At 39.2% G+C, this 27,810-nt stretch overlaps 1 protein-coding gene and 1 long non-coding RNA gene across 2 annotated transcripts in view; both read right to left on the minus strand.

Moving 5' to 3' along the window:
• Nucleotides 1-980: 980 nt before the first annotated feature.
• raver2 (ribonucleoprotein, PTB binding 2) overlaps nucleotides 981-27,810 on the minus strand; it is a gene marked incomplete at its 5' end in the record, with an annotated part of 78,965 nt that continues 52,135 nt past the window's right edge. The window contains 12 exons of the mRNA XM_022765616.1: nucleotides 981-1,449; nucleotides 3,575-3,793; nucleotides 5,880-5,981; nucleotides 6,893-7,003; nucleotides 7,822-8,003; nucleotides 8,600-8,708; nucleotides 10,091-10,443; nucleotides 12,626-12,737; nucleotides 13,273-13,371; nucleotides 13,475-13,557; nucleotides 19,260-19,380; nucleotides 25,032-25,223. Coding sequence (XP_022621337.1) covers nucleotides 1,309-1,449; nucleotides 3,575-3,793; nucleotides 5,880-5,981; nucleotides 6,893-7,003; nucleotides 7,822-8,003; nucleotides 8,600-8,708; nucleotides 10,091-10,443; nucleotides 12,626-12,737; nucleotides 13,273-13,371; nucleotides 13,475-13,557; nucleotides 19,260-19,380; nucleotides 25,032-25,223 — 1,824 coding nt within the window. The remainder of the gene's footprint in view (nucleotides 1,450-3,574; nucleotides 3,794-5,879; nucleotides 5,982-6,892; nucleotides 7,004-7,821; nucleotides 8,004-8,599; nucleotides 8,709-10,090; nucleotides 10,444-12,625; nucleotides 12,738-13,272; nucleotides 13,372-13,474; nucleotides 13,558-19,259; nucleotides 19,381-25,031; nucleotides 25,224-27,810) is intronic.
• On the minus strand, nucleotides 5,885-7,965 carry LOC111220186. The gene is made up of 3 exons (XR_002665050.1): nucleotides 7,822-7,965; nucleotides 6,893-7,003; nucleotides 5,885-5,981 (listed from the first exon to the last, which is right to left on the minus strand). It is a non-coding gene; the product is annotated as an uncharacterized LOC111220186 (long non-coding RNA).

Raw genomic sequence — 27,810 nt, forward strand, 5'->3', positions numbered from 1 at the left:
CACAGAGTCAGAAACCTTTATGTTCTACTGGCAGCTGGAGATGGAAGTACAGCGCCTGTTACAGACCAATCAGCTCTTTCTGAAAAACCGCCCACTGCGTTACAACCGGAAGAGAGCCGAGAAGAGTGGCTTAAATGTTAAAAACCAAACCAAATAACTACATTTAAGTCAATACCAGCTGATTGAATGTCAATAAAATGACTTGAATCGCCTTGGATTATTATATTACAAATATATAACAGTATAGATTGAAAAAAATCAGACATGTAATAAATGTTTTCCTTTCATTCATGTAGTACAATAAGCTCACAAAAGAGCTGGGAAATGTCCATTATATATGATATTGTCTGTTACGCATGGCTTTATATATTCTGTATTACACACTGTATATACACAAGCCTTTTCTTTTCTGTCCAGTCTCTATAAGAAAGGTTCATTCATTGAGGGAAGCTTCTGTAAGTCACCACAATTAAGGGCTTTGATTTGTTCATGCCCTTTTTTTTCCTGAAGTGCTCCCAACCTTGGGATTGAAATGGCTGACACTTCCTACAGATACAGCATATCAACACACACACACACACACACACACACACACACACACACACACACACACACACACACACACACACGTACTACACACGCATTCTAATCCTCCACGGGGGGATATAAAAGAGGAATCTGGGCAATAAAACGATAGGAGAAGACACTGAAGCGGGAACAAACAGATGTCAGTTTGACTGACGAATCAAAGCGGGACTGTGCAACACCATTTTGTCTTTTGAAAAAAAGGAGTCACAGAGGAAGAGCTCTGACTGTAAGACCAGTCCTAAGACAGTTTGAGCAGACGGACAGGTCGCCTGGCTGGAAATACAAAAGCAGCTTATACATACAGATACAATATACTTTAGTTTACATTATACTAGAAAAAATGTATAAGTTAATATTAGTTAAGTACAGTTGACACATTTACTGAGAGACAATATCTTAAGAGTTAAGGCTTGAACAGGACAAAAGCAACACCATTTTGGTGTGAGTGTGTGAGTGTGTGAGTGTGTGAGTGTGTGTGTGTGTGTGTGTGTGTGTGAGTGCGTGTGTGTTCGTTTGTGTTCATAAGTGCCAGGATCAAAGAGCACTATGGCTTGCTTTAATTTGAGCCATTTGCAACCCTAACTCTATTCAACTCGATACCTACTGTAGGGATGCAAAATGGCAGCCAGAGAAAGGCCACAAGAGGGAGCTGTGACATCCAGCAGACGCTGTTTGTGCCTTCCTCCATAAGCTTTAGGCTTTAAGGTGGTTTGGTTCATACTAGAGCCTCTTCCTCTTAAAGTAGTCGGCGTACTGCCCCCCCAGGCCCTGGGAGTGCTGCCCGATGTAGGCACCATCTGATGATGTCACTTCCTGAACCGCCAACTGAGGATACTCTCTCTTATGGCCCCTTGTCTGGTTCTGAAGAGTCAAAAGTGAGAGAGACGGGGAGTTAGAAGTGAAGAGAGGGTAAGTCGTAGCACTTTAAGGAAAAGTTTGACACTTTGGAACACACTTATTTGCCCTCTTACAGAGAGGTCCACCTCCTTACCTTTAAGACATATGTGAGATCAATCTTCTCATCTAACTCTTGGCAAGAACATGAATAAGCATTTTTCCCAAAATGTCAAACTATTCTTTTAAATGTTCACAAATGTCTGGCATGTTAAAGGAACAAGACGGCTGCTACCTATAATCAGGGTTGGAAGCTATAAAGCTGTCACTGATATTTGAGGGTTTTTCATTTTGCAACAGTGAGAAAGAACATTTGGTTCATTAATTCTATAAATATCCTGCTCCTCCTCCTAGACACATTTCTCTTGTCTTTGTTGCTTTCAATACACTTATACAATATACAATACAATATAATCAGATGATATGTTTTTAGATCTGAATATCGAAAACTCTTTAACAAACAAATCCATCACATTATCAGTCATTTGGAATAATGCTTGCATACACCTGACGGGTTTAAGCCCAATATTTACTCTTCTATTTGCTTTGTTTCCCACCAACTCCTGAGGGACATATCTGGATCTTAAGCTGCTAAATGCTCCACTTTGTTCACCAGCTAATCGGTAACTGTGTTTATCTGCTGTTTTAGTACAGAAGGTTTTTTTTCCCCCTGAAAACATCTGCTTGCTTTGGTGGACTATGATGCTATGAGAATGAGTGAACCAGAACAGCAGAGTTGAGGGCCAACAGCTAAACAATCAGCTGAAACTCATAAATCTCTGTAAAGCTGAGGGGAGCTGGGGATTTGGGTGGTAATCTTCTGAGGGTTCATCACTATGACCAAACGTCTTCACATTCTCACAATGTTTTTACATTGTCATTTGATACATTGTTAATTATTATTTGGGTCAACTTATTTATTTTAATATTGAAATTCAATTTTTTTGCCATTATAGAGAGGGTAAAAAAACTAAAATACCTCTGTGTGAAAAGAAAACAGTAAATTACCATAATTAGATTTTTTGATGGATTTATGTTCATTTTTATTTGAGGAAATAAAAAATGTGCCGTTAATAAGAAATGTTGTCAAGTTTCGTTCTTGCAATTTCAACTTAAAAGATCTTTCCATTACTTTTCCCCAAGCAAAAAATCTTAAATTTGGTTTTCCTTTGCTTCTTGAGTGGACAGCGTTTCTGCAGTCAGAATTGGTCATCAAACCTTTTCTCTGGTGTCTAATGATCCATGAGAATTTTAATGTCTATGTTTTCATCACTACATTGACAGATGAAAAACTGAAGATAAACTGAGAAAAAGTGGCTGGAAAAAGAGAATGGAAGAAAAGCTCACAAGTTGGAATTTGACAACAATGCAAACATGGTGTGTGTGTGTGTGTGTTTCAGGCTAACAGTCTAAAGGTCTTATATCCAGTGAGACAAGGCCACAGAGGCTGTCTGTACAAATAAAGGTAAATCTTTCTAGAGATGAGGCTTAGCTCACACGTCTGGATCCTGTTTCTCTGCTTACGCCATCACACACACACTCTGAATCTCTTCCTCCTCTTTTTCTCTCAATGGTTTTTACAGCCTTGAACTATGAGGACAAACATCTCAGAAAAAATACCACACCAAACATGAAATATAACACACTGATCTATTAGCGCCATAATATACAAGCAAGACAGTGTCCCTCATAGACATAAGTGGGCAGACAATACGCTAATCTCATCTACCTGCCCATCGACTCATCAAAGCAGTCACATATCCAGTCTGCTGTTTGACAGAAATACAGTTCTGAACATTATTTTCATTTCAACATGAAGAACAATGATCCCCTCCCACAGATCCCTGCAGTCAACAACCAGTAGGGCCCACTAATATCAGAAGTTCCAGAGGAAACCGTGGAGCACTTAGCTGCAATATGAAATGTTTGGATTTTGTCATTTCACTTTAGGTTGAGCGTGCTCACTCTAGACTGTCACTTCAAAATGTGAGAACAGTAATGTAGGAGCCAAGAAGGTTTTTCACCCAACTCCACTCACAGAAGTACTTAAAGTGTCATTTCTTGTATTAGACTGTGATTTGTTTTCACTCACATAGTAGTAGGTGTTCCAGTCTGTGGCAGCAGTGTGTGTGTGTGTGACAGGGTTTGGAGTGGCTGCCGCCGGGTGCGGCGCCCCGAGGAAGCCAGGCATTAATGGCAGGGTGCTGTAGGCTGGGAGCACAGCAGCGGCTGGTAGGACGGCTGGCGGAGGAGCCGCACCGTTACTGACTGCATGCAGAGAGACTCCTAGAGGCTTACACACATCGACGTCCTGTAAGAAACACGCAAACACAAGGTAAATGTCTAGTGATAGAACAGCTTCAAACTGCATAACAGGAATAATATCAACAAGGCAATAAAGAAAACGTCCCCAAAGCCTCTAAATCTTTGGGTCCATTTTATTGCAAGGTGGCGTATCATTGCTGAAGGGTTGAAAGCAGCTCATGATTTCACAAAGTTCAAATTTACTTATTCATTTTAACTTTTTCTGCCCCCCAGATGCTATTGTTAGATATATCAATGTTTACAGATGACACTCAACCATCATCACTCATTCACCTCATGGGGTTGTTCTTTCAAACCCACCAAAACAAAATGCTACAATGTCATGACAACATATTTTCAGTTGAGTCTGATGTCAGGAAGAAACTTTATCTGAGAGACTCTTCTTATTTCCAAGATATCAATTTCTTCACCAACAGTGAGCTCAGCAGACAAGAATACAACTCTTCCACGAAACAAGAGCCACGGCTGCATCTTCAAGAAGACACTTGTGCGGACACACACACGGACACGCACACACACGGACACGCACAAACACACACACACACACACGGACACACGGACACACACACACCCACACAACACCAATAGCAGCAGATAAGCCAGGACATGGCTGGTCAGGGTGTTGTGGAGATGTCTGGTATCAGCTGCTGGGTGCAGAGTGATGTGCTCCCTCTAACAGGGTATCAGTGTCTTAGCGAGAGGTCACCCTCTCCAAATAAACACACAGACAAACTCCATGTAAATACCAGCATGTTGCTCTGAGGGCTGCAGCTCAGATCATTTACACACTCAAATATTTAAGTTAGATTTTAAAGAGCACTGTTTTATATGGAGCCCTCAGATATGATGGATCAAGCAGTAATTTACATGCTGGAATGAATAACTTCTGCTAATTAATTAGTATTTAATTGTCTCAAACTAATACGTCGTGTTCCTTAAAGTTTTTACCTTAAATTAATGTTCTTTTCTTTGTCTCCTTAAAGAAAATATTAGTTTGAATGCTACACTAGATATCATTTCAGCCCTCCTAAGCCCCTTGCAGACATGCACCTCTTTACATGACAGACATGAACCTAGTAATAATTCCGATTCACTTTCATCATGGCACAAGTTTGAACGCCATCAGATAAAAGCTGAATCAGCACAACGTTAAATGGGCAGAGAGAGAGAGAGAGAGAGAAATTATCTCCATCTTCATCTCTTATGGATGAACAAAATAAAATCTGTTAAATGAAACTATGAAAAACTTTGGAAAACCCAATTTTAAGTTGAGGAGGAAAATAATAAAAACAATCCTGGTGTGACCGGAGCAAAAGAGATTTAAAAAACCCTCTTACAACCACAGTAATAATCTTTTCAACAGTATGTCTGCACTCTGTGGATGAATCAATTAATATCCAGCAAAATGTTTTACATAAAGCATGTGAGCAGAGAGGAATGAAGAGTCCAACTTAATGTTCTGTCATTCAGTGTTCGTGCACTATTTCATATTTATAAAAAAGCAGAATTTACTGTCTAATCAGCAGGATGGTGAGTATTTTTCATTTTCATGATGGTCATTAAGGCTTCAACAGCAAAAGCAGAATGCTGGCTCTTTCCATAAATGTCCTTTGAGGTCTGAATAAAGCTGTTAGGAACATTGGAGTAAAAGTCACCCATGTCTGACTGTCACTTTACCAGACAGAAGAAGCCAGCAATATTACATATTCCATATCTGAAAAGGACTATGCTGTCTTCATTTTGGCCATCCTGTGCTGCTTGGTGTCAGGTTGTGGACCATTTCATGTGGATAACGCTGTTCTATCTTTTACCTTAACAATATCTTTATACTGTTCAATTCAAAATTTGTATTCAATCATTTCAGGAAAAAAAAATCTTAATATCCCTGGTACATGCTGAGCTCTGTAGTTTTACCATTACATAAATGAAGTGAGCCCATGTAGCTTTTATCTTTGTGAGGACCAATTTGAGTTTAGATCCTGAGACATTTTTGAAAAGTGATGACACATCTTTTGTTTTATGGTTAAGACTTGTTTTTTGGATTAAGGTTAATGTTGTCAGCATGTGTCTACCTTGCTGGCGTAGGCCTGGTTGGCTGTTGCAGGTTGGGAGTAGTACTGAGTGACCGCCTGCATGTAGGAACTGTAATCCCCGTAGGTTGACACTGGTGGAGCCTGGAACACAAGAAGGTCTGCTTAGGGGTGATTATTGTCAGGTTTGATCTACAGGTCCAAAAGCTTTAGCTCGTCTTTCTTGAAGTGGTTCATGGTGGATTTTGAGCTCTGCTTTGGATCATTGTCCTGTTGTAGAAGTCGGCCTGTTTTCACTTTCACTTTCTTGTCTGACTGCAGGACTTCTGCATCCAGGATTTGCTGATATTTAGTGGAATCCATTCTTCCCTCTAACTGTGCAGTGCTTCCTGTGCCACTGGCTGCCACACAACCCCAAAGTAGATTATTTCCATTCCTGAGACCTGTACTGTCCTCACACTGCACAAAAACTAACAGCGCATTAACATTTGAAGAATGGTAATTTTGAATGCCTGTTTGCTGCAGGGGAAGTTTTTACTTCATTTTCACTTCAACTATCAACAAAATGTTATTTGCCCAGGGGTGCCCAAACTTTTGCATACAACTGTTATTTGTAACTGTATTTACAAAAAGCTACCTCATTACCAGAGGACTACTGCAAATTACTCAATTAATTGATTAGTTGACAAAAACTGAACTGGCAACTATTTTGACAACTGAAAAACTATTTTAGTAATTTTTTATGCAAAAAAGTATTGCAAAAGTAGTACTTAAAATATTAAGATTTGGTGCACCATTTTCTGGCATTTTATACACAAAATGATTAAATTACAAAATAATCACAAGATTAATGGATGATGAAAATAATTGTTAGTTGCCGCCTGACTGTAAAGTGACTTCTTGACGTCTGTAGGTACATAAAATAAAAGCAAAACATTTATATAAACCATTCTGCTCCTTAAAAATCGTTCAAATTTTGGGGGAAAAGTTTTGGAGAAATTGAAAATAATTACACACAGTAAAATCACACAGTTAGAAATTAGTATGTGGGTTACCTGTGTGTGCTCCTTGCTGTAGTCTGTGGCTGTGTTGTCCTGTGGAGCAGCAGCATTGTAGGTATGAGCTTGTGCTGCTTGGTAGTGCTGGTACCACTGCTGCATGGCTTCCTGTGAGAGACAGACACACACATAGACACACACAGACACACACAGACACACACAGACACACACAGACACACACACAGCAACAAACATCAGGTGAGGAGTGACTGGAGCAGACAAGTGAATGTTTGCGCAGTGCTTTTCTTGTCTTCAGTTTTTTGCCGCCTCCCTTATTTGTCTCCTCCTTTCTCATTCATTAACTATTGTTCCTGAAGATGGCTCTCCTCTGTTCCTCTCCTTTGTCACATCTTTCAGGACAAATTAAACCGACCGTTTTATTGGTTATCTAATCATGACTCATTTGTTTGGATGAGTAGATTGTAATTAACATTTAAAATTGTGATTGCGTCGCACTGCAAATATCAGATATGTCACTTGCTGCTGGAGGAGGCATAAGGACGATGAGAGCAGAGATGGAGAGAAACAGTAGCATAAAGAAGGAAAAGTGAGACAAAGACAAACAGCCAGTAGGGAGGCTTCACGACTTGTTCAGAGTGTTATGCGAGAGGAAGAGAGCAGGGACAGATGAAGACGCACAGTGCACTCTGCCAAATCCTCTCTCATTCTGTCTATCCAAATATCCACACCCGTTCTCATCTCTTCCACCTCCTTGCCTCTTCTAGTTACAGCTCACTCTGTCACTGCTGCACTCGTCCATCCACTCATTATGTATCCATCCATCCATCATTTTCTCAGCCACCATCCCTCTTCTCTCACATTTTTAGGCCCAGTAACACTTCATACAAGTGCGAACAGGCAGACCCACATCACCATATTTCTTTATTTGTATCTCTGCGTAGTGTGTCTGTATTGTGCTGCAGTACCTGTGTGTAGGCCTGGTTGTACTGGCTGTAGTCAGTGGAGGCATCAGTACTGTATGGAGCAGTTGTTGTAGCTGCAGCGCTGTGGGAGAAGGAGCTGGAGCCCTGGGACACCACAGGAGCAACAGAGCTGCTGTACACCCCAGAGCCAGGCTGTCCTCCCTGGGCTTTACTCCCCACTGACCCTGAGGAACCATGGAGAAAACACAGTGTGTTAGATAATTATCAAATACTCATTGCTTGTGCCCTTGAAACGTGTCTCTGAACAGTTTCTACTCTGTTCCTTCATGGAGTATGACAGCTGTAGTCAGATTTGATTAACAACAGTTAACCACTCCTGGAATATAATCCCCTTCTCCAAAGATTCTCTCTTTGTTCAGTACTTTGGTTTGAACAGGACACCATCCTGTCGTCACTATGATTTTTCTTTGATGTAAATCCTAATTTATTCTTACTACCTTGTATTCAAGCTGACCGTCCTTATACGAAGAAGCAAGCAACACACTTTGTAGAAGCACCGTTCAAATTTAGAGGCACTGAGCTGACACTTGAAAGACAGATGTTTGGTTGAGTATCCCTTTGACATGTCATGCAATTTTGTAGTCTTATTATTTTCATTAATAGAGATGAAAGAGTTTGAGTGAACAACAAATGTGTTTTGTGTACAAAAAATGAATAAAAAACAACTTTAAGTGAGGGTCTTTCATGTAATATGTATCATTGCCCAACATAAAGGAAATTATATGCTGAAAGAACAGCCTATGCGAGTTCGTATGTTTACCTTGCAGCACCACCCCTGGCATTACACTGGCCAAGTTCAGGTAGGGATTAGAAGGCAGTCTGACCTCTTTCGGAGGATCGCCCAACAGAGAACTCTGACCACTGCTGACCTGAAGAGACAGAAAGAGATATAAAATGGTGTTATTCACAGTACCACTGGAAGGAATTGCAAGTCAAAGAAAATTAACAGTCTGTAGATTTTCAGGTGTTTTAGTGAGTGTTATCACAAATTTTTTTACCAGTCAGTCAGCCCTTGAACCTCAGATCCACTGTCTTGTATTCTTTCAATCCTTTTTCTTAACTTTGATTTAGATTCAGATTTAGACCATGCCCTGTGCTATCAGCTACGTCGCCAACATACCAACTTCAACATACAGTTATAAAGTTGTAAAGATTTTGATGAAGTGCTGAAGAGCTGACAAAGCTGTGAAAACCTTTGAGGATTGTTCTCTCTGTTAATTGCACTTTCCCTCCATTAGAGAGACTTTAGAGAAGACAGCGCTGGGACTGGAATTAGCTCCCCTAAGAACTTTAGAGCTGTGATTATCTCTGTACACTGACTTATTATGGATGATGCTGTTAGTATAGCAGTGCTTTATTTAAACCAGGCCTCGTCAAAGAGGTGTATTCACAGCGTACAGAAATTCATACAGGTGAAGAGAGCGGTAGACCTGAGGTAAGCCTCATACTGCATCTGTAAATAGGGGTGAGACAGAAGTGCATTATGTGAATGTCCCAAAAGAAGAGCCCTTAAGGGACTGAGGCTGTTCATACACTCACTTGATGTGTGTGGCTTAAATGAGATGGGGACCCAATGGGGCTAAAGCAGGAATAAATACCCAAAAGAGACAGACAAACAGATTGGTTGGAGGCGGGAAGAGACAGTAGCGATTCTTTAAATCAATGAATCTGTTGATTTTTTTTTTTTAAACATATAAAATATAATAATGTAAAAAATATCAGGAAATAGTGAAAATCATAACTGACCATTCATCAAAACTCTCCTCCAAAATACAACTGTCCATAAGCAGTTGAGTCAGCCAAAGTCGGACAGTGTTTTAAACAGACTTGTGAAATTAATGTTAGCTTAATTAGCTAGCTAGCCACAGCTGATAAAACCTGCCAGTGACGTTTGTCATTTGAGCTGGAAAAACTGAGTTGCGAGCTAGACATGAGAAGTTTCTTTTGTCTACCTGTTTAAAAATCAAGGACCTAACGTTTCAAAAATTACAACTGAAAGAGGTAAACCTGCCAATAGCCCAAAAGATTCAGTTCACTACGATTACTATGAACAGAGGAAAGAGGAATAAAATAATTAGCTGACTATTAATAGCTGTTAATTGTCTGCCAACCTGGTAGATGCAGAGACAGATAATGACACATGGAGAGATTCAGAAGGGGCAAAGAATAAAGCAAGATACACAGGTGTGTGTATTTGTTGTGTGTGTGTTTGCACGCACGCATACATGCAGGTTGTGTTTGCAGTGCTCACCATGCTAGCCAGGGGGCAGCCATCTGCGCTGTTGTGCTGGCCTGTTGATGTATAAACTCCTCCAGGGTGTTTAGGTGGAGGCGGGCCAAGGCCTGAGTTACTTATACCCAAGGAATAGCTCTGTCCCTGCAGATGGGAGCTCACCATCGTCCCAGGAGGTGCAGGCTGTCTGTCACAGGAGGTGGAGGAGGAAGAAGAAGAGGAAGAGGACGAGGAAGCAGAAGGGGTTGTGGAGATAGAATGTGTGCTGTTTTGTTCTCCTGCTCGACCCTGAAGGTATGGCATCACACCTGCTGCTGATACCACCACTGTGGCATTGTGGGTAGATGCTGGCACTGACTCCTGGCCCAACTCTGTCAGAGAGAGGAAAGGAAGGAGAAGAAAAAGACAGGAAGAGATTGGAAGAGAAGTGAGGAAAGGACAAGAAAACAAAGGGAAGGGAAAGATAAGATCAGAGGAAGAGAAAAGAGAAGAAAAAATAAGGATGAGAAAAGAAAAGGGAAAGCAGAGAGGAGAGCAAAGAAAGGGGAGGGAAAGAAAAGAAAAGAAAAGAAAAGAAAAGGTAGGAAAAGGAGAGGGAAAACAAAAGCAAAAAAGAAAAAGAAAAAACAGAAACAAAGTAAGATTAGGTAAAGCAAAAGATGGGAAAGACATAAGAAAACATAATAGAAAAACAAAGTAAAGGGAAGGAAATTAAATGAAGGGAAATGAAAGCAAGTCTAGGGGAGATGCCAGATAAACACATGAAATGGCTTTTACAGATGACCATCAGTGTCTCTGTCTCCTCTGGACAGAGACGAATCACTCAGACGGCTGGAAACCGAGCTCGCCCTGCCCGTCTCTGTAGAGCCAGTTGTAATATTTGAGAATGAGTTTCCAGCTCATTCATCATCACTCATCCTGTTTATTTACAGCCCAGCAGTTTGGGCAACACGCCCAATATTTCACTCACTCCAGGGTTTAATAAACAATATGTACACACATACATACACACGAACACAAAAAAACACAGAGACATAAAAGCACAGGCGCACATAATTTAAAGATGCACATACACAACAAAGATGAACTCACACATATACACAATCACACTTATTATAAATCCAATATTGCTGTGAAAAATGGGCTCAACAGCACAAGAAAACAATCAGCTCTAACAAGCCTTAAGCCAACAATCCCAGCAGACACATGCACTGATAAAAGCCTCACATTACAGACACTGAAAACTCATACACACAATCAAAAGAGGGAGACACACACACACACACACACACACACACACACACACACACAAGTACATCAGCACACATACACACAACTGCTTTTGTTTGTGCGCACACTGTCTGTGATATATCGTTTCCATTTAAAACAAAACAGCTTTTCTCAGCTGGATATTTGAATTGTAAATGCACTGCAGTTTCCTGGGGATGTGTCGTACAGTAGTGTACAACTGTGAGACATTCAGGCACCTGCAGAGAGACAACCCTGACACCTAACATTAACATATTACTGTACAAGTGCGGGTTAGCTACATATCCTTTCCCATGTACATCACCCTCCTCTTCTATCCTTTACATCCGTTACACCAATTATTTCACTCTGTTCTCAGCTGCTACATGTCAAGCAAGAAATTCACACAAATTTGTTTTTCTGACAGTGAGAAATACCTGAGAAAATACAAATTGGGATACTGAGGCATTTGTACTCTCTTTGCTGCTTGAAACAGGTGGTCTTATCTTGGAGTTAGGAGCTTTTAGCTTTTTTTTTTTTGATAGCAAAATGTTCTGTGTTGGGTAAGAAATAACATACCTCTACAGCTCTCTTATCTTAACATCAGCAGGAAATTGGCTTTGACTTGAACATTCAACAAGGACGCAGATAAAAGTCCTGTTTTTGGTGGAGATGAGGATGTGAATTGCTTTTACCCCCCTGTTCCGCCTTGACACCAACAAAAAAAGATTGTGATAATTTCTCAGTTTAGTCTATGTAGAGAAGACATAACCATCCCCTCAAGTATGTTTATAATTTCAAAAGGTGTAAAAAAAAAAAAAAAAAAAAAAAAATCATTTTAACAAAAATAAATCATTACCACAGTAAGAGATGAGATAAGATTGTCAACACTTAGAAGCTCGACAGCTACTACAAACTACAAATTTACTCTTGATACAACATTATGCCACTTGGTTAGATTTACCATTAAATCTTTCACACTGCTTTACAGCATTGTGACATATTGTTTTACAGCACAAAAGTTATTGCAGCACAAATTAATTAAAGGTTTTCAGATATTCTCAAAACACTGAGAATATCTGAGAGGAGGAAATAACAAATAACTTTGCTTATTGGAATAATATTGATCAGTTCAAAGATTCGTAGTCACTGACTATGGTATTAATTTGTACATGAACTGAACGCCTCTAAATGGTAAATGATAAACGTAGCATAAGCATAGCATAGGACAATTGTTTCAATATACAGTAGCCTCACTTGTTTGCAGTAATTACAACAAATGATTTGACACTTGGCCCTGCTTACCTGTAGGGGAGTCGCCCAGGAGGCCTTTCCCCAGTGGCACCAGGCCTGGAGGTCGCAGAGACAAAGCTTTCTGCATCAGCAGCCTGGACGGGTCCCCGAGCAGACTAGAGACCTGAGGAAGAGAAAGACGACAGGAGGATGAGGAGCATGACCGACAGAAAGAAGGAAATAGACAGAAGTTATCAACAAAATAGACAAGAAAGAAGGTAGACAAGGGAACGAAGGAGGGAGATAAAGAAAGAGGGAAAAGATAGACACCAAACAGGTTGGTAGTAACACATATTCATATACACAGTATCCTGTGTCTCTTGATTCTAAAGGATCAGTATCCTGTTTCAAAAACAACATCAAAGACTCTAAAGATCAGTCACTGTGACTTAACTTTCACTTCAACAAACACTAGAGACATTTTAAAGGAAAATATGCAAATCAAAATGTGGAGGGAAATTTCCTTTAAACTGAAACGAAGCAAATAAGTTGCATGATTTTGGTGTTATTTAGTGTCATTATGCATTTAGTTCTGAAGAAAAAAATATAACAGTACATATGCACACGCCAAGAACTATGTTTAAACCTCCCCACTAACCTATGCAAATCATCATTCGTACACACACACACACACACACACAAACAAACAGGTGTCTTACGCTACTGATGCGTTTGTCTTTGATGTGAAGAAGCTGTTGTTGTGCGAGCTGCATATGCAAGAGGTTCTGGAGGACGAGTCCATTACCAAGCATAGCACTCTGCAAAGAAAAAGAAAAATAGACATTACTGTAACAAACCCATCAATATACACACACACACACACACTAAGAAATCCTACACAGATGCTGATACGGTTGTGACCTGGTGTGCTTTTCCCAGTGTTAGCAGAGCTGTGGTGAGAGGAGGTCTGAGGAACGGCAGGCTGGTGTGACGCCCGTACTTCCCTAAAAAAAAAAAAAAACAGACAAACAAAAAAATAAATTAATTACTCAGTGCCTCTATGTGATTTGCTTTTTTGAATTTTGCTTCCACTGACGCATTAATCAATCATCTCAACACGCATGCACAGGCAGAATTATTAGTCAAACAACTGATCCATCAGTCATTTGCAGCACATTTCAGCAATTACACAGCCTACTATTTTATAACAAGCACAAGTAAAGCAATACTGGGATATTATGTTCGTGCACACAGCAAACTGCCTCCCTCATACTTTTTCAAAGTTTAAATTACATTTTGATGTTGCAGACTTCATTGAAAAGAAGCTCAATCAAAAAAAAAAAAAAAAATACAGAAAACAAAAGCAAAGAAATTCTAAATTCAAACTTCTTCAAACAGTCTGTCTTTATTTAATCTTAATGCTCTTGACAGTTTCCTGAAAGACACAGTCTCTAGCTCCTTTACCTCTCTGGCAGTTTTTCACATCAGGAAATGTAAAAAACTATCTGTAAAATGCACAATTTCATGAGATATTGTACAGTCAGTGTGTATGTCGATGTACTGATGAGGCAGTTATGAAAACATTCCTAAAAAGGCTGTAAAATACACTGGACGATGACATGACTTCACTATATCTGCTTGTGAGCTCAAAGCAAAATTCCCCGTCTGGTCAGGGCCATCGATTTTATGAAGCTGGTTTTAAGGTAAAACAGTTGAGACTCTTACTGTGTGTTCGAGGCTCTTTAATGCATATCGCTAACTTGTGTCAGGCTCTGTGTTTGACATGTGTTTGTAGTCTGAGTGTGTAACTCAGTGACACCTGATAGAGGAGCTGATAGAGTGGCTTTGCATGGAAAATGTATCATGTTATAATTATTCAGAAAAAAAAAAAAAAAAAAAATTACACAGGTGTTCAGAGTCTCTTTTCATGAGCGTGGCTAATCAATAATAAACTAATTAAATCCTGTATTAACAGTTTGTCAGGAGTGACGTTGTGCCTGTTTACACTGCAGTCATCTCTAATGGGAGTTTTTGCATTAATGAAGCACATCTGCTATACACCCAGTGTCTGGTATATCTTGAGGAAAGAGCAAATGTGCTAATGTTACAAAAATAATAACCAGAATGAGTGAGTCTGTACCCAGCAGGCAAACAGCATGCTAACTTTAATTTTGTGAGGAAGCTTCTGTGCTTTTAACCCATGCTGTTCATTAATGTTTTTGGACCCACACAGTTCATTTCTCTCCAACTCCAACTGTAGATCGAACTTTGTGTGGTCTGCGTTAGCATTATCATTAATAGCTGCTGTTCCTCTTGTTAGCTGCCAGGACTGAAAAATAGGTGGTGTGTGGTGTAAAAAAATGAATTGATGGATGGATGGATGTATGGATCAATTAAAAAGGATTAGTAAGTTATAAAAGGACACTTCCATTCTAAGACAATGCGCTTCCTAGCTACTGTAGCTAGCAGTAATGACAGTGTTTGCTGCCGAGCTTAACAGCCTGCGACTACATACAAACACATTTTAAAAACTGACATCACCACCTATGGCAGGAAAGAGAAAATATGTAAGACTTTTGCAAATTAACAATTACTTAAATACCATGTAAGGCCTTTTTTTTTGAGGAAACTAAATCCAGTGGTTTTTATACACCTTTTAAAATCAGTAGATAACCTGAGCTAAATCTAGTAGTGGTTATGCAACTTAAAATGAGATTAAGATTGATGGAGATAGCTAATCATCCTGCTTTTATTTGTGGTTGGGGATGTTTGTTACTTAATTGACTATTTCAGCTCTCTAAGAGGTGATAAAATTATGTGGAGCTATCTATTGTACTAGATAGGTTTTAGAGTTATTGTGTTTTAGTATTGTTGAGCCTTATTGTGTGTATTGATGTCAGAGTTATGTGTAGCTTTATCACTGAAGTACTGTAGATACATTAATGTGGAATAAGTAGCTACTGTTGTTCTTGTTGTTGGTAAAAGGAAAAACTGCCGGGCTAACGGATATGTATTGTACTCTTCCTCTCACGCGTATGTTTATTTAAGTAATTAGTGTGTTTTGCTTCCTATTTGGCCTAAATGTTGATCTTGCATTGATGGTACTTTGTTCCTTCCTTTTTTACAGTTTTTCTATACTTCTGCAAATCCAGTTTTCCTGCTAGTGTTTTTATTCATTTTTACATTGCCTCTGGTCTAACTGGTGTTTATGGTATTTCATCTTTTTGTAATTTGTAGTCACTATCATGACTTTGTTGTTCAATACTGTTTTTACAGTTTTACCGCTGCTCTGAGTAAAAACCTCAAAGGCCAACTTGTTTTTAAGCTTTAATTGGAGGTGTGTTTAGGTTGCTGCATAGCTATGATAAAAGAATAACTGGTTGGTGAGAAATCTAGTGAAGTGGCTACAGCTGCTTATGTTTGTTCACCAATAACTGTGTTTTCTTCCAAAAAGGACCAAGTAATGAATAAACAACGGTGTCCCTCTGTCTACGCTATTACAACTATTTCAGAACCTTTTGTGGTTTTCTTTCTTTCTTAGTGTTGAATACTTTGAATTGAACCAATTGTTGAAAATTAGCCTTTTTTCCATGAGTGGAGACAAAATAATAAATCCTCTTGCTTATCAAATCACCATGGCAACAACAATAAGTTTGTGTTGGCTGACAGCCATTTATTTTAATTAGTGTGGCTCATAGGTTTCCAAAATTTTGAAAAGTTTACCCACATTCACATACCTGAAAACGTTTTCCATTTTGCGGACTGATATCAGAAAAAAATTACTCACAAGGCGTCTCTCACCTTCAGGTGAGTGTCACCCTACTCCTACACACATACAGTACACCCCCCCTCTTTGGTTTGTATGTGCCTGTGTTACTTCTCTGAATCACGAGGCCTCGTCATAATAAATGTAAGCGTCAATGCTAATGGTAGCTTCCTCCAGAATAGGTAGAGAAAGTTTAACATTTAATCAAGGACCTAATTTTAGACTTTAATTGTGCTTGCTCTTCTTTAAAGAGAGCTCCCCCACCTCTCCCATCTTCTCTTCTTCCTGTTCTCATTTGTCCCACTAATGTCATACGATTTCATTTTAATACCTGATTAGCCATTCATCAAATAATGAAGCCGTCGACTAAGTGATTACAGTATATAAGAGGGCCTAACAGAGGGACAGACTCGTACAGTGAATCTGATTATGACTCAAGTCCCTCAGGAGTGGAAATAATACTCAAATGAACAAGTTCAGGACACTGTCATGCCTTAAATTTAGATAGATTAAAGATTATTCAAAATGTGCAGCATACATGCAAGTTTGATCTCAAATGGCAAAAGTATGCTATTCTGAGATGAGTATTTTTAGTTTTAAGTTACCAGGAGAATTACACTAAAAAAAACTTGTAAAAAGCTATAAACTCTGTAGGGTTTCCAATGAAATGTTTTATGGTAGCATATTTTTTCTGAGATTAAACTTAACATTAAGAGTAAAATGTAATCTCTCTAATTCTCTTTTCTCTTGAATTTCATGTACTTTACTTTCCCACAGTGCACTTTTACCAACTTTGCTGAACCTTCACTATATCATTGTGAAACAGAGTTTGTCGGCAACACCTCATTTTACATGTCCCAGTTTTACGGTTAGTTCACTTGAAACTTTCCTCATGACGTCCTAAAAATTTGCTGGTATTTAGCAGTAATTTACTAGGATTTCCAAGAGTAATAACTATAAGTTTAAAAAGGGCCTATGCAGTTTGGTACTTACAAAAGTCTTAATTGCTACACTTACCAGGTACCTACTCATTATAGTTTTTAAGAAAAAAAAAACAACAACTAGGAAATCATATAGAAGGTAATTGAAAAATGGATCATAAACAGATGTCTGAGTTTCCTATAAGGACAAACAAAAATTCATAATTCTTGATTGGATAGAAAACTTGCCACATTGAGTCACTGTATTTCACAGCTTCAGTCTGTAGAAAAATTAAGTAGAAATAAATTTGTTGAATTTGTTGATCATTGTATCAGTTTGAAACACAAAACTAATGAATTTCTAGCGCAGCTGAAAACTACAGGTTCAACCAATATTCGGAATAAACATCATTAAATGATACTTACAGATTACCAAGCAGAACTAATATGTATGGCAGCTCAAAGTCACGACAAATTGAAATTACGAATTTTTGTTTGTCTTTCTAAGAAATGCAGATGGACAATGACATCTGTTGACTAACTATTTTTCACTTGCATACAACTTTTTTTCCCCTTATAATTAGTAACAAATTGTGTAGGACTTTCTTGGAAATATAATTAACCATTAAATACAAGATACTTTTTTAGGAAATTATGAGAAAAGTTTCAAGCAAGTTAGATAAAAAAATTTGGAACCCGTAAAATAAAGCATTTCCAACTTGTCTTGGGCGTGTCTTAGTGAATACATTTTAACAATATAGAGCTGTAGCATGAGCTGCACACCTCAGCCACCTGCTTCTAAAATATAAACAACTATGCCAACTGACATTCAAAAGACACACCTCTAACACATGATATTACTGTTAGTCAACAGTCTAGTGCACTTTTTTATGAAGGGTTAGCCAGCAAATGAGCGATCCTTATTTTTTTTACATTTTGCAAGAAAACAAGTGAGAGAGATATTGATGTAAAAATACTCGTATCATATATTTTTGGCATTTAACGAGATAAACAGACATATAGAACTTGGAAAGTACAGCTTTTATTCACCGTGTTTATCATATCTATCCGTTTTGTTTCACTGTGTCATAATATCATTGCAATTTCAATGTTTTGTATTTGGTATTTGTTGTATTTGGTCTGTTAGGACTCTGAGTCAGATACAATTCATGAGCAACACTGAATGTACCTATCATTTTTGTTTTCTTACTGTCACACTGCTGTCGTTTCATTGTTCCATTCCATGAATGTAACCTAGACCCATGCGTCGATTACTGAACAGGCCTATGGGGCATAGGCCCAGAGATCAGGGCTCCCCTGGGCAAGTCACAGAGCTCAGTTAAAAGACTAAGACAGACAGACAAAACAACCACAAAGAGACACAAAACGACCATGAAGATGCAAAGACTTTCAGTCTGGGGGGTCTATCAGAGGTGGGGGACCTTTTACTTGTCTGTGCCCAGGGGGACATTGTCTCATACTCCATCAAATGCTGGGACCCAAAAAAGCAGCAGAAAGTTGATGGATAGACAAACAAGTTAAAAGAAAAAAATAATTTGTTAATTTAAGTTTGTGATAAAAAACAATACTTGTCCATCAAGTCAATGAGCTTCCTAGCTACTGTCTAACAACATCCATAAGTTATGATATTACATTTACTCATTTGGTGAATGCTTTGATCCAGAGCAACTTAAAAGTAAAGGACAACACTAAAGCTTCAGTGCAGTAGGAGACCTTGGTTTCAGTATTAAATACTACATCACTAATGTTACCATTTACAGCAGGCAAGACAAAAATATTCAAGACATAAATCTAAGCCTTAATAATATCTTCTTTTTGAGGAAACTGAATTCAATGCTTTTAAGATTTTTCAAGAGCAGTAGATAGGCTGATTACAAATCAGATCGCATTAAAGTAAGCTGTTTATATATCATATGACTTCTAGGGTTTACTTATAGGACTTGAAATTTAGTCAAATGATTATTTATGCTCAATGCAACAGCACTTGTCACAGTCATACCTCCTCTTTTCCCAGTGTGGTACGGTCTCATGAGGATCTGCAGGGCAGCAGGGTTGGTCATGCTGGTCAACAACTGGGCCAGGTTTGGTTCTGGTAGCAGACCTTTCCTATTACTCAGAATCTGGAGAGGAAACAGCACACATATACACAAGTTAGAGGAAGAAAAGTGGGACTGTGTGTGTATGAGTGTATTGATGTATGTGTCTGCAGTACAGTATGTGTTTTGATCTCGTCATTAGGAGCCCCTGATGGCTGTGGTAATCATTACACAAGTTTACATCATCAGAATATGTCTGCAATGTCAGCAGAGGGGAGCTGATCTGTGAGACAAAGGCAAAAAGAAAGAAACTGAGGCGGGGAGGGGTGAAATATGAAAAATATGAAAAACAAGGCACAAGAAGTTTGGGGGGGCTAAGCAGAAACTTAAAAAAGTAGAGGCCACCTTTCAGACATGCTCTGTAAGTCATGTCTGTCCTTGAGTCATTTTTATTCTGAGGCTGAGGTGTGAATAAAAGAAAACAGACAGTGAGTAACACACGAGAATCTTATGACTATAACCTTACATATGACATACAGTAGAGTACAGTGTGCAAACCAGTCACAAGAAAAACCAAGTGCGATTTCAAAGCCACTTCAAACATGGTTTCAAATGTATTTTTAATAAAATTAAGAGAAAGAAAAATATTTACAAGAGCGTAACACTCAAAAACTCTTCCTAATCCCTGCTTCATCAGGACAGTGTGGGTGTGGTTAGAGCAGATTTCAGTTGCAACATACGAAGCAACCCACCACACAACTGTCATCACATTTACATCCTTATTGGTGTACAGAAATATGTGACATGAGCTTTTTTTCTTTTTTCCTCCACCCACTTCAAACCAGTGAGCAATGTGTGCAGAGTGCAATACTTTGCAGGAAGAAGCTCATTGAGAAAATAGGTTCTTAAGGTTTTAAATACTTTGCCTTGATCATGTGGCAGAGTTGATCCTGAAGAGACAGAAGATTGACTTAAAGATACATAATGTGAACATATGTGTGAAATGTAAACTTTAAAAAGACAGAAGTGCTACAGTTTTCATACTGTATATGAAAGGGGATATAGAGTCTGTGTGAAGGAAAGAGCAGCTCTGCAATATCTGCGTTGGACAAATTTTCTATTCTTACAAAAGTGTGAAGCTCATACAGCTTAGAAGTGTCTCTTCAAAGTCACATGCCACTTCAAAATGATCTCTGATCAAGGTGCAGCAATTCAAGCCTCAATCTCGTCACTTGTGATTGGCTTACACGGTTTGGGCATATACAGTCTTTGGGTACTTTTATTACAGTGTTACTGCTTTTATTCACAGTTTTGTAGGATTATTCTTAAGACATTTTCACATGTATTGCACAGCTGATGTAAAGAGACAAATAACGAGGTTAATCAGGGGAGTATGGCATACAACAAAGCTACCAGGATGCCCCACTTGCACTCACAGCTGAGGTGTTTATAAGTCTTAATGAGTCTGCACACTGGTAGTAGAGTTATTGACTAATGTTTTCAGCCAGCAGGTCCTGTCAGTCTACTTTATGTATTGTAGTATGTAGTGTACAGTATTTGTTTAGTATTGGTCTTTGTTTGATCCTGCTTGTTCTGTGTTTTTTCTTACATTATGTTTTGCATTTAATATGTCTCACAATGTTATTGTAGCTGCGTGTTTCATTTAATTCTTCTCTTAGTACACATAAAACACCTTCAGAGACATACTCTGTGTTTTCCCTTTTACCAGTAAAGCTTATATTTAATTTGACATGAGCTAAATTTCCTGGAACTAAACAGATCTCTGCTGACTTGTGTTTAATCGGAAGACATACTGTAAGGCACATTCCCAAATATGAATTCAATCACTCATTAAGCTGCAGAAATTTAATTCAACAGACTCAAATGAAATCCTATTGAATTTGTCTGCGTCAAATCGAATGGAGCAGCGTTTTCTCTGGTAGATCCTCCTCAGCACTGACTGTGTGACAGCAGTACTTGCTGACTGGCCCAAAGATACAGCTATTTAAAACAACATTAGCAGTATGGTGATATTTCCTCCTCATCTGCCCCTGAGCCACAGCGTGACACAGCTCAAGTCAACCTTGTTTCCTCTCTGTCACATCCGGAGGAGAGAGCATTACTGATGGGTATGGAGTGGGTTTGACTCCAGCCTGTCAGCAAGAGAGGAAGAGGAGAGTGTGGTGCATACATGCAGTATGTGTATTTGTGTGTTACGGCAAGAAAAACTGGCGTTTGCATGTGTGTGTGCATGTGTGTGTCTATGTTGAACAAGGCCAGTCATAGCTGACAGCGTCTTTCAAGGGAAGGCAGAGAGAGAGAGGGGGGAGAATGACAGGAGGAGGAGGAGGAGGAGGAGGAATGCTCTCTCATTTCTTTTTCTTTCGGCTGGAGAAAATGTCAGCATGCATCAGTCTGTTTGGCTACTGGCACAAAATCCAGCCACACACCCACACACTAACACACACACACCAGGGAGGTAAGGAAGCCGTGAAGAAGGGAAGGTGAGAAGTATCACGTAAGGAGAAGGATGGAGGGAGAAGAAAGGAGGAGGGAGGAGGAGGCCATCTGCTTCTCAGCATTTACACTGCCTCAGAGAACTGTAGCCAGGAGTAGGCCTTGATCTCTTTCTGAAGGTCTGATGTTTCTTTTACCGGCTGCTCACATTCACTGCAATAATCTTAAAGGAGCCTCAGGGTACTAATGTAACCTCACAGTCCTCTCAGGCTAAAAATGCTTTCTGTCTCTCCACTTCTTCCTTCTCCTTCCCTCTGCTAGTCCATTTCTCTATCAATCCCCCCCTTTTCTTTCACTGAATTCATGTCTTCCTTCATCCTCACGTCTGCCTTATCTTCCTCAGCTAATTTATTCAGAAACACATTTTCTCTCTGTGTCTTTTCATCCTCTTCGTTGCAATTAGGACTGTGACCGTCACTGCTCTGCCTTTCAACCTGTAATTTTCAAACCATCCATCTCAAGGCTACAACCCCTTTAACTGCACCTGACAATTCTTATTCTGCAACAGCTGTGAATAAAAATCAGAACACAGCTGTCTGTCACTTTCCATCAAAAATGATGGTGCAGCAGTTTTAAATTCAAGAATGAGTAAATTAGCATTCTTACTGTGTTAATGTAACGTGATGTGCTAGTCAATGTATAAAGGACATTTTGTGTAAATTGGTTTTATAGGGTTGGAGTCAGGGAATTTCAAAGTTATAAGCTCTGACTTTTATTTGTAGCCCTTCCTAAGCTCAATTGGTGTGATCTGAAATATTTATCAGCAGATGTGAGTTAAACAGTAGGCTGTAATGGTTTTCCATTGCCTATGGGTAACTAATAATGAACCATAAATCTGCAATGCATGTGAAAATACAATTGAAGATTTCCATGTGAAAGCAGCAACAGTGCTGTATTTTGTGTTTATAGGCTGCTCAAGAGAAAATATGCAAAAACATCCCAAATTATTACCAACATTGTGAACAAGTGCCATTATTAACTTTCTGTTATTAGACTTAATTGGACTTGATGGAAGGTCATAATACTATACCGCACTGTATGAGCAGATGAAAGGAAGCCAACTCTTGCAAATGAGAGCTACTTGGAATAACAGAGTAGGTCAATGTAACAACTGACATTGAAAAAAGAAATCAACCAAATTATAATTAAAATTTTGCTCCTGGCGATTGTATTTAGGCTTCAAGAATAATAAAAGAGGTGTTCATTTGTGAAAATTAAAACGTGTAAGCATCAAACTTTTGTTTGCTTAGTTTCTGCAATAATCAAAAAGCCAATGGGAAAAAAAAACAAACAAAAAAAAAAACATTGTTTTTTGTTGAGGAAACCAGGATGATGCTAACTTCCAGGTTGGCATATAAAAACAGTCCCTGCAGCACTCTGCAATTTTACCATTTTTCTGTCTCCGAGGTACAGAGACAGAGAGAACGACTCGAGTTCAGAATGCATCAGGACATTTAAGTATTATCCTCGAATGTAAGACCGCATCATCTTTAGATGCAGTTTCATATTTTGAGCCAGTGCAGCAGTCATCTAAAACCCTGATCACCACACTGTCTCACTCCCTTACATAAACATGCAAAGATGTTGCTGCACTGATTGTTTTTGATTGCAAAAGCATTGAGACTCAGGCTGTAATGTTTTTTACCCACTTTTCTGTCTAAATTATGTAACTCTCAATTCATAGTTATATAAACAAGTACTGTTCCTTTTGTGGAAACTGATTCTCTTGTATTTGCATCCTTATGTGTAGGTCTGCTGGTGTGTATCTATTTGAATATATGTCTGTTTGTATGAATGTCATACTGTGTCACAGGCTGTGAGTTTGGTTTATTTCAGGCAGCAGGAGACAGTGGAGGAGCCCAATCAGTCTATAGAACTATAATTATCATGTCAGTGCCTCTCTGCTACCACAGCACTGTGTAGGAGGGACACCACGGCTACAAAGACTATTTCAGCTGGGGGGGGGGGGTGTTCATGCATGTGCACCATGTCAAACCTATGTATACCTCAACACTGGATGTGGAATAACCAGTTGGTGGCGGCTTCATAATTAGATATAGCTGTAGCTGTGACAATGTTATACACAATGTCTTATATGTGTGTTCATCTGTTAGCCTGGAAAGTCTGATGTTTTGTCTTCCAGATTTGAGATGTATGGGTTTTTATTTATTTATTTTTATTCTACCTATTAACATTTCAGTGGAATTGGAACTTATTTTATATGCTGCTTCCAAATGTTATTTTGTCACCATTGTTTTACATGTGCTGTAACAGCTCTTTACAAATCAGCAGAAGTGCCTGCTAGTTAAAGCAGACAATGAGTGTACTGCCATACTCGCACGACATGCTGTACTTATTGTTTCTATATATCTAACACAACCTTTGTCTGCCTTGCCAGATGCTACATTTCTCAGCTCTGCTTTAATTCCTGCAACCACTTGCTGCTTCTGCGACTGGTACTATTCGTGAAGTGTCCATCTATAGGGTCAAAGTCCAAGTTCCCTTAGGAGGAAGTTCTTACTGCCACTTATGGACGTTTTTCACATATCAACACAGGATCTCTGGAGCTCAGACAGACACACCATAAGGTTCTTGGTCAGTTTGGCAGCCAGTTTTAAGAAGAGTCCTGGTTGTTCCACACTTCCTCAATTTAAAAATTATGGAGGCCACTGTGCTCTTGGGAACCTTCAATGCAGGAGCATTGTTTTTGTACCCTTCCCCAGATATGTTCCTCGACACAATCCTGTTTCTGAGCGGGCAGTTCCTTCCTCCTCATGGCTTGGTTCTTGCTCTGATATGCATTGTCAGCTGTGAGACCTTTATAGACAGATGTGTGTCTTTCCAAATTATGTCCAATCAGGTGAATTTACCACAGATGGTCTCCAATCAAGGTGTAGGAACATCTCAAAGATGATCAAGAGAAATGGGAGGCCCCTGAGCTAAATTTCAGGTGTCACAGCAAAGGGTCTGAATACTTATGTCAATGTCATGTTTCAGTTTTTACTTTTTTAATACATTTCCAAACATTTCTAAAATTCTATTTTCACTTTGTCATTATGGTGTATTGAGTGTAGATTGATGAGGGAAAAAATATATCTTTTTATTTTAGCATAAGGGATAAAGGGTCTGAACACTTTCTGAATGCACTGTATGAGGTATACATGGCTATGTGCCTGTAATATGATGGGCTGTGCCGCTCTTGTGTGCATCATACTCACCATACCCTGGGCGGCGATGAGTGCAGCCAGGGTACTTCGCCCTGAAGTGCCAGGGGTACAGAGTGACAGACGGACCTCCTGTCCTCCCACCAGTGTTCGGTCCATCTCTATCAGCACAGCCTCTGCCTGCTCTGCACTCTCATACTCCACCACACCGAAGCCCCGGACTGGGCTGCCCTCATCCTGAGCAAGCTGGGAGACAAACGAATGCATTAAAAGTATGACAACTAACTTTTGAATTAATGCTACAATTTTTTAAATAGAATTGTGTAAAACATGCATATTGTCCCCTTAAATTTTCAACTTTTAATAAAACTCAGTCAAAACTATTTTTTTTTCTTTTCTCATTTGCTTTTTGGCATGAGGTGCGAGTAAAGGCTAGACGGTGTGTTTTTAAAGTCACAAATCTCAGCACATAGTGAAATAATTGGTATTGATCGGCTCCACTGTCAACCCCTCACATATACACGCAGCATACATACAATGAATTGTGCTTATTTTGTGCTTTAGGGTAGGAGAAACTTCACTTACTGCCCAGTTCATTTAACCAATAACATTATTTATGCTTGCAACAGCTCTGCCTCCAGACAAGTTTAATTAAACCTCCACTGTTTCATAGCTTAATTTTCTCAACCTCTGTGATTTGATGCAGGTCATGTATACAAGCAGATGCCTTTTTCACTTGTTCACCTGTTCAAGTGTCTGATTAGAATGGATCCATCCTCTCATTCATTTGCTGTTCCGTTAGTTCATAGGAAATCTCCGAATTGACTGATTTTCGCTAAAATACAGTACAATTTGCCATTGCCACTTTCAGCAGTGGCCTCGTCTTCCTCTCTGCACAATGCCACATTACAGAATAGCAATCAGCCCGCTTCATTTGGCCCCTGTCTCCTCATGTACTAGAGAATACTTCTGCTCTCAAGTCAAAGCCTGCTCCCTGAAGATGTGCGGGCTTCCATCAAAGGGTAAATCAGACATTTAAGTGGTTTGATGCTTTGTTTCAACTTGGCTGGTATAGAATAAAAAGGAAAAAAAGGAAAAAAACTGACATACACAGCAAAGCTGAAATATGGCATATTGAAATCCAACTTGCATCCTTTGCTGCTTTTCATATGCTTTTCTCTGACTCCTTTTTCACCACCTCTCTCCTTCTGTTACTAGCACTGCCTCCTCGCAGCAAAAAGGTCCTGGGTTTGAATCTGGGGGTCAGCTGGCGAGTTGAGTATTCAGGTTTTCCTCATCTCTTCATGGGTTTTGGTTTCCTCCCATAATCCAAGGACATGAAGCACGGCCTGTCCAGGTTGTATGTTATCCCTGAACCAGTGTGCTGGATAGAATTCAGCACCCTGCAACTCTAAGCTGATAAGCAGGCAAAGGTGATGGACAGTTGGGTGATCTGAAGTGCCTCACTGGAGTTGTTCGTTTGGGAGTAATGCAAGCTGTTACCATCACGGACGGACACACCAGTGCTCACAGCGCTATCTGTTGTTGCCAGCAGTGAAGAAACAAGAACTATGTCCAAATACAAAACACAACATGAACACTTGGAGCTACTGTAAGAGGAGAGAAAGGATATCTCTGTCTCATGTGAATGGCCTCGATGATGGATTTTTTTCTTGCATGATTGTTGAATCTTATGAGACCTTATTTCTTATTAACTGATACTAGAAACTAACATCTAATGCCCTTTTTTCCTTTCCTTTTTTTAAATCCTCTGATTTATATGCAGGAATAAAAAATGAACACACTAGAGGCATTATCACCAACAGGGTTTTTTAAAGGAGTGACTGTGTTTTAGAATGGATTTTTCCTTCAATATGCAGGAGGAAATGTACTCACTGATAATTTTAATTATCTAATATAAGCTGGATGCTGCTTAATAGAAGTCTCCTTTTCCTTATCAGAGAGGGTAAAATGCCTGGAAACACTACTTTCATTATTCTATCTTTTAATAAATCACCATGGCAAGTAAAGGAGGTCCCTACAAACAGCCCGTTTTCTATTTCTGCACCAAATGTATGGCACCATCTAGCAATAGTAAAACAATTTATCCAGAAGGTGATTAGTAGGGCATTTTATTTTATTGTTTGGCTTTAAAGCCCAAAACACAATCTCCTCCAGAAAAGGCTATCCATACAGGCAAAGTTACCATAGAAACCCACTCAAAAGTGAGTCACTGACTGCAAAGCCAGCACCAAATACAAAGTTGCTAGCCAAATGCTTATCCAGTCAATGTATGAGAGACTTTCAGGCTAAGAAACGTATTCATCAAATATAAATTCACACAAATACACTGCCAAGAGCTCAGAGAGGATCAAAGTTACAAATGTGACCTATACACTTCCATTTTCAAGTGTATTTTTTTTTGTGTGTGCATCATGTGACAGACAGTAACTGACAGATAACTGTGTTGTGGTGGAGGTAAAAGAGCTTTTCTCAGCTCCTTTTGACAAGACGAAAACGATAGAAAAAAATTGACATGATGTAAGAGATACATCCTCTTGCTCTTCCTGTACTGCTCCAGGGACTACCCCCCCTCCCCGGGAATCTGTGTAAAAGCAACCAAAAAAGTGACTGATTTAGACCAAATAATCTCCTGCTTCCAACTTAATGGCCACATCCAATGAAGCATCTGGCCTTTTTCCCAACATAGAAAGTTGATGGAACAATCTTATCACATTTATTTATGCTTATGGGTCAATAAAAGGATCTCTCAAGGCCAGAGTACTGCTGACAAGTAGCAGTACTTCCAAAGAAGATTGACTTCTCTGTCAAG

Source organism: Seriola dumerili, unplaced genomic scaffold (assembly GCF_002260705.1).
Source record: "Seriola dumerili isolate Sdu_G_001 unplaced genomic scaffold, Sdu_1.0 BDQW01000002.1, whole genome shotgun sequence".
Classification (NCBI taxonomy): Eukaryota; Metazoa; Chordata; class Actinopteri; order Carangiformes; family Carangidae; genus Seriola; species Seriola dumerili.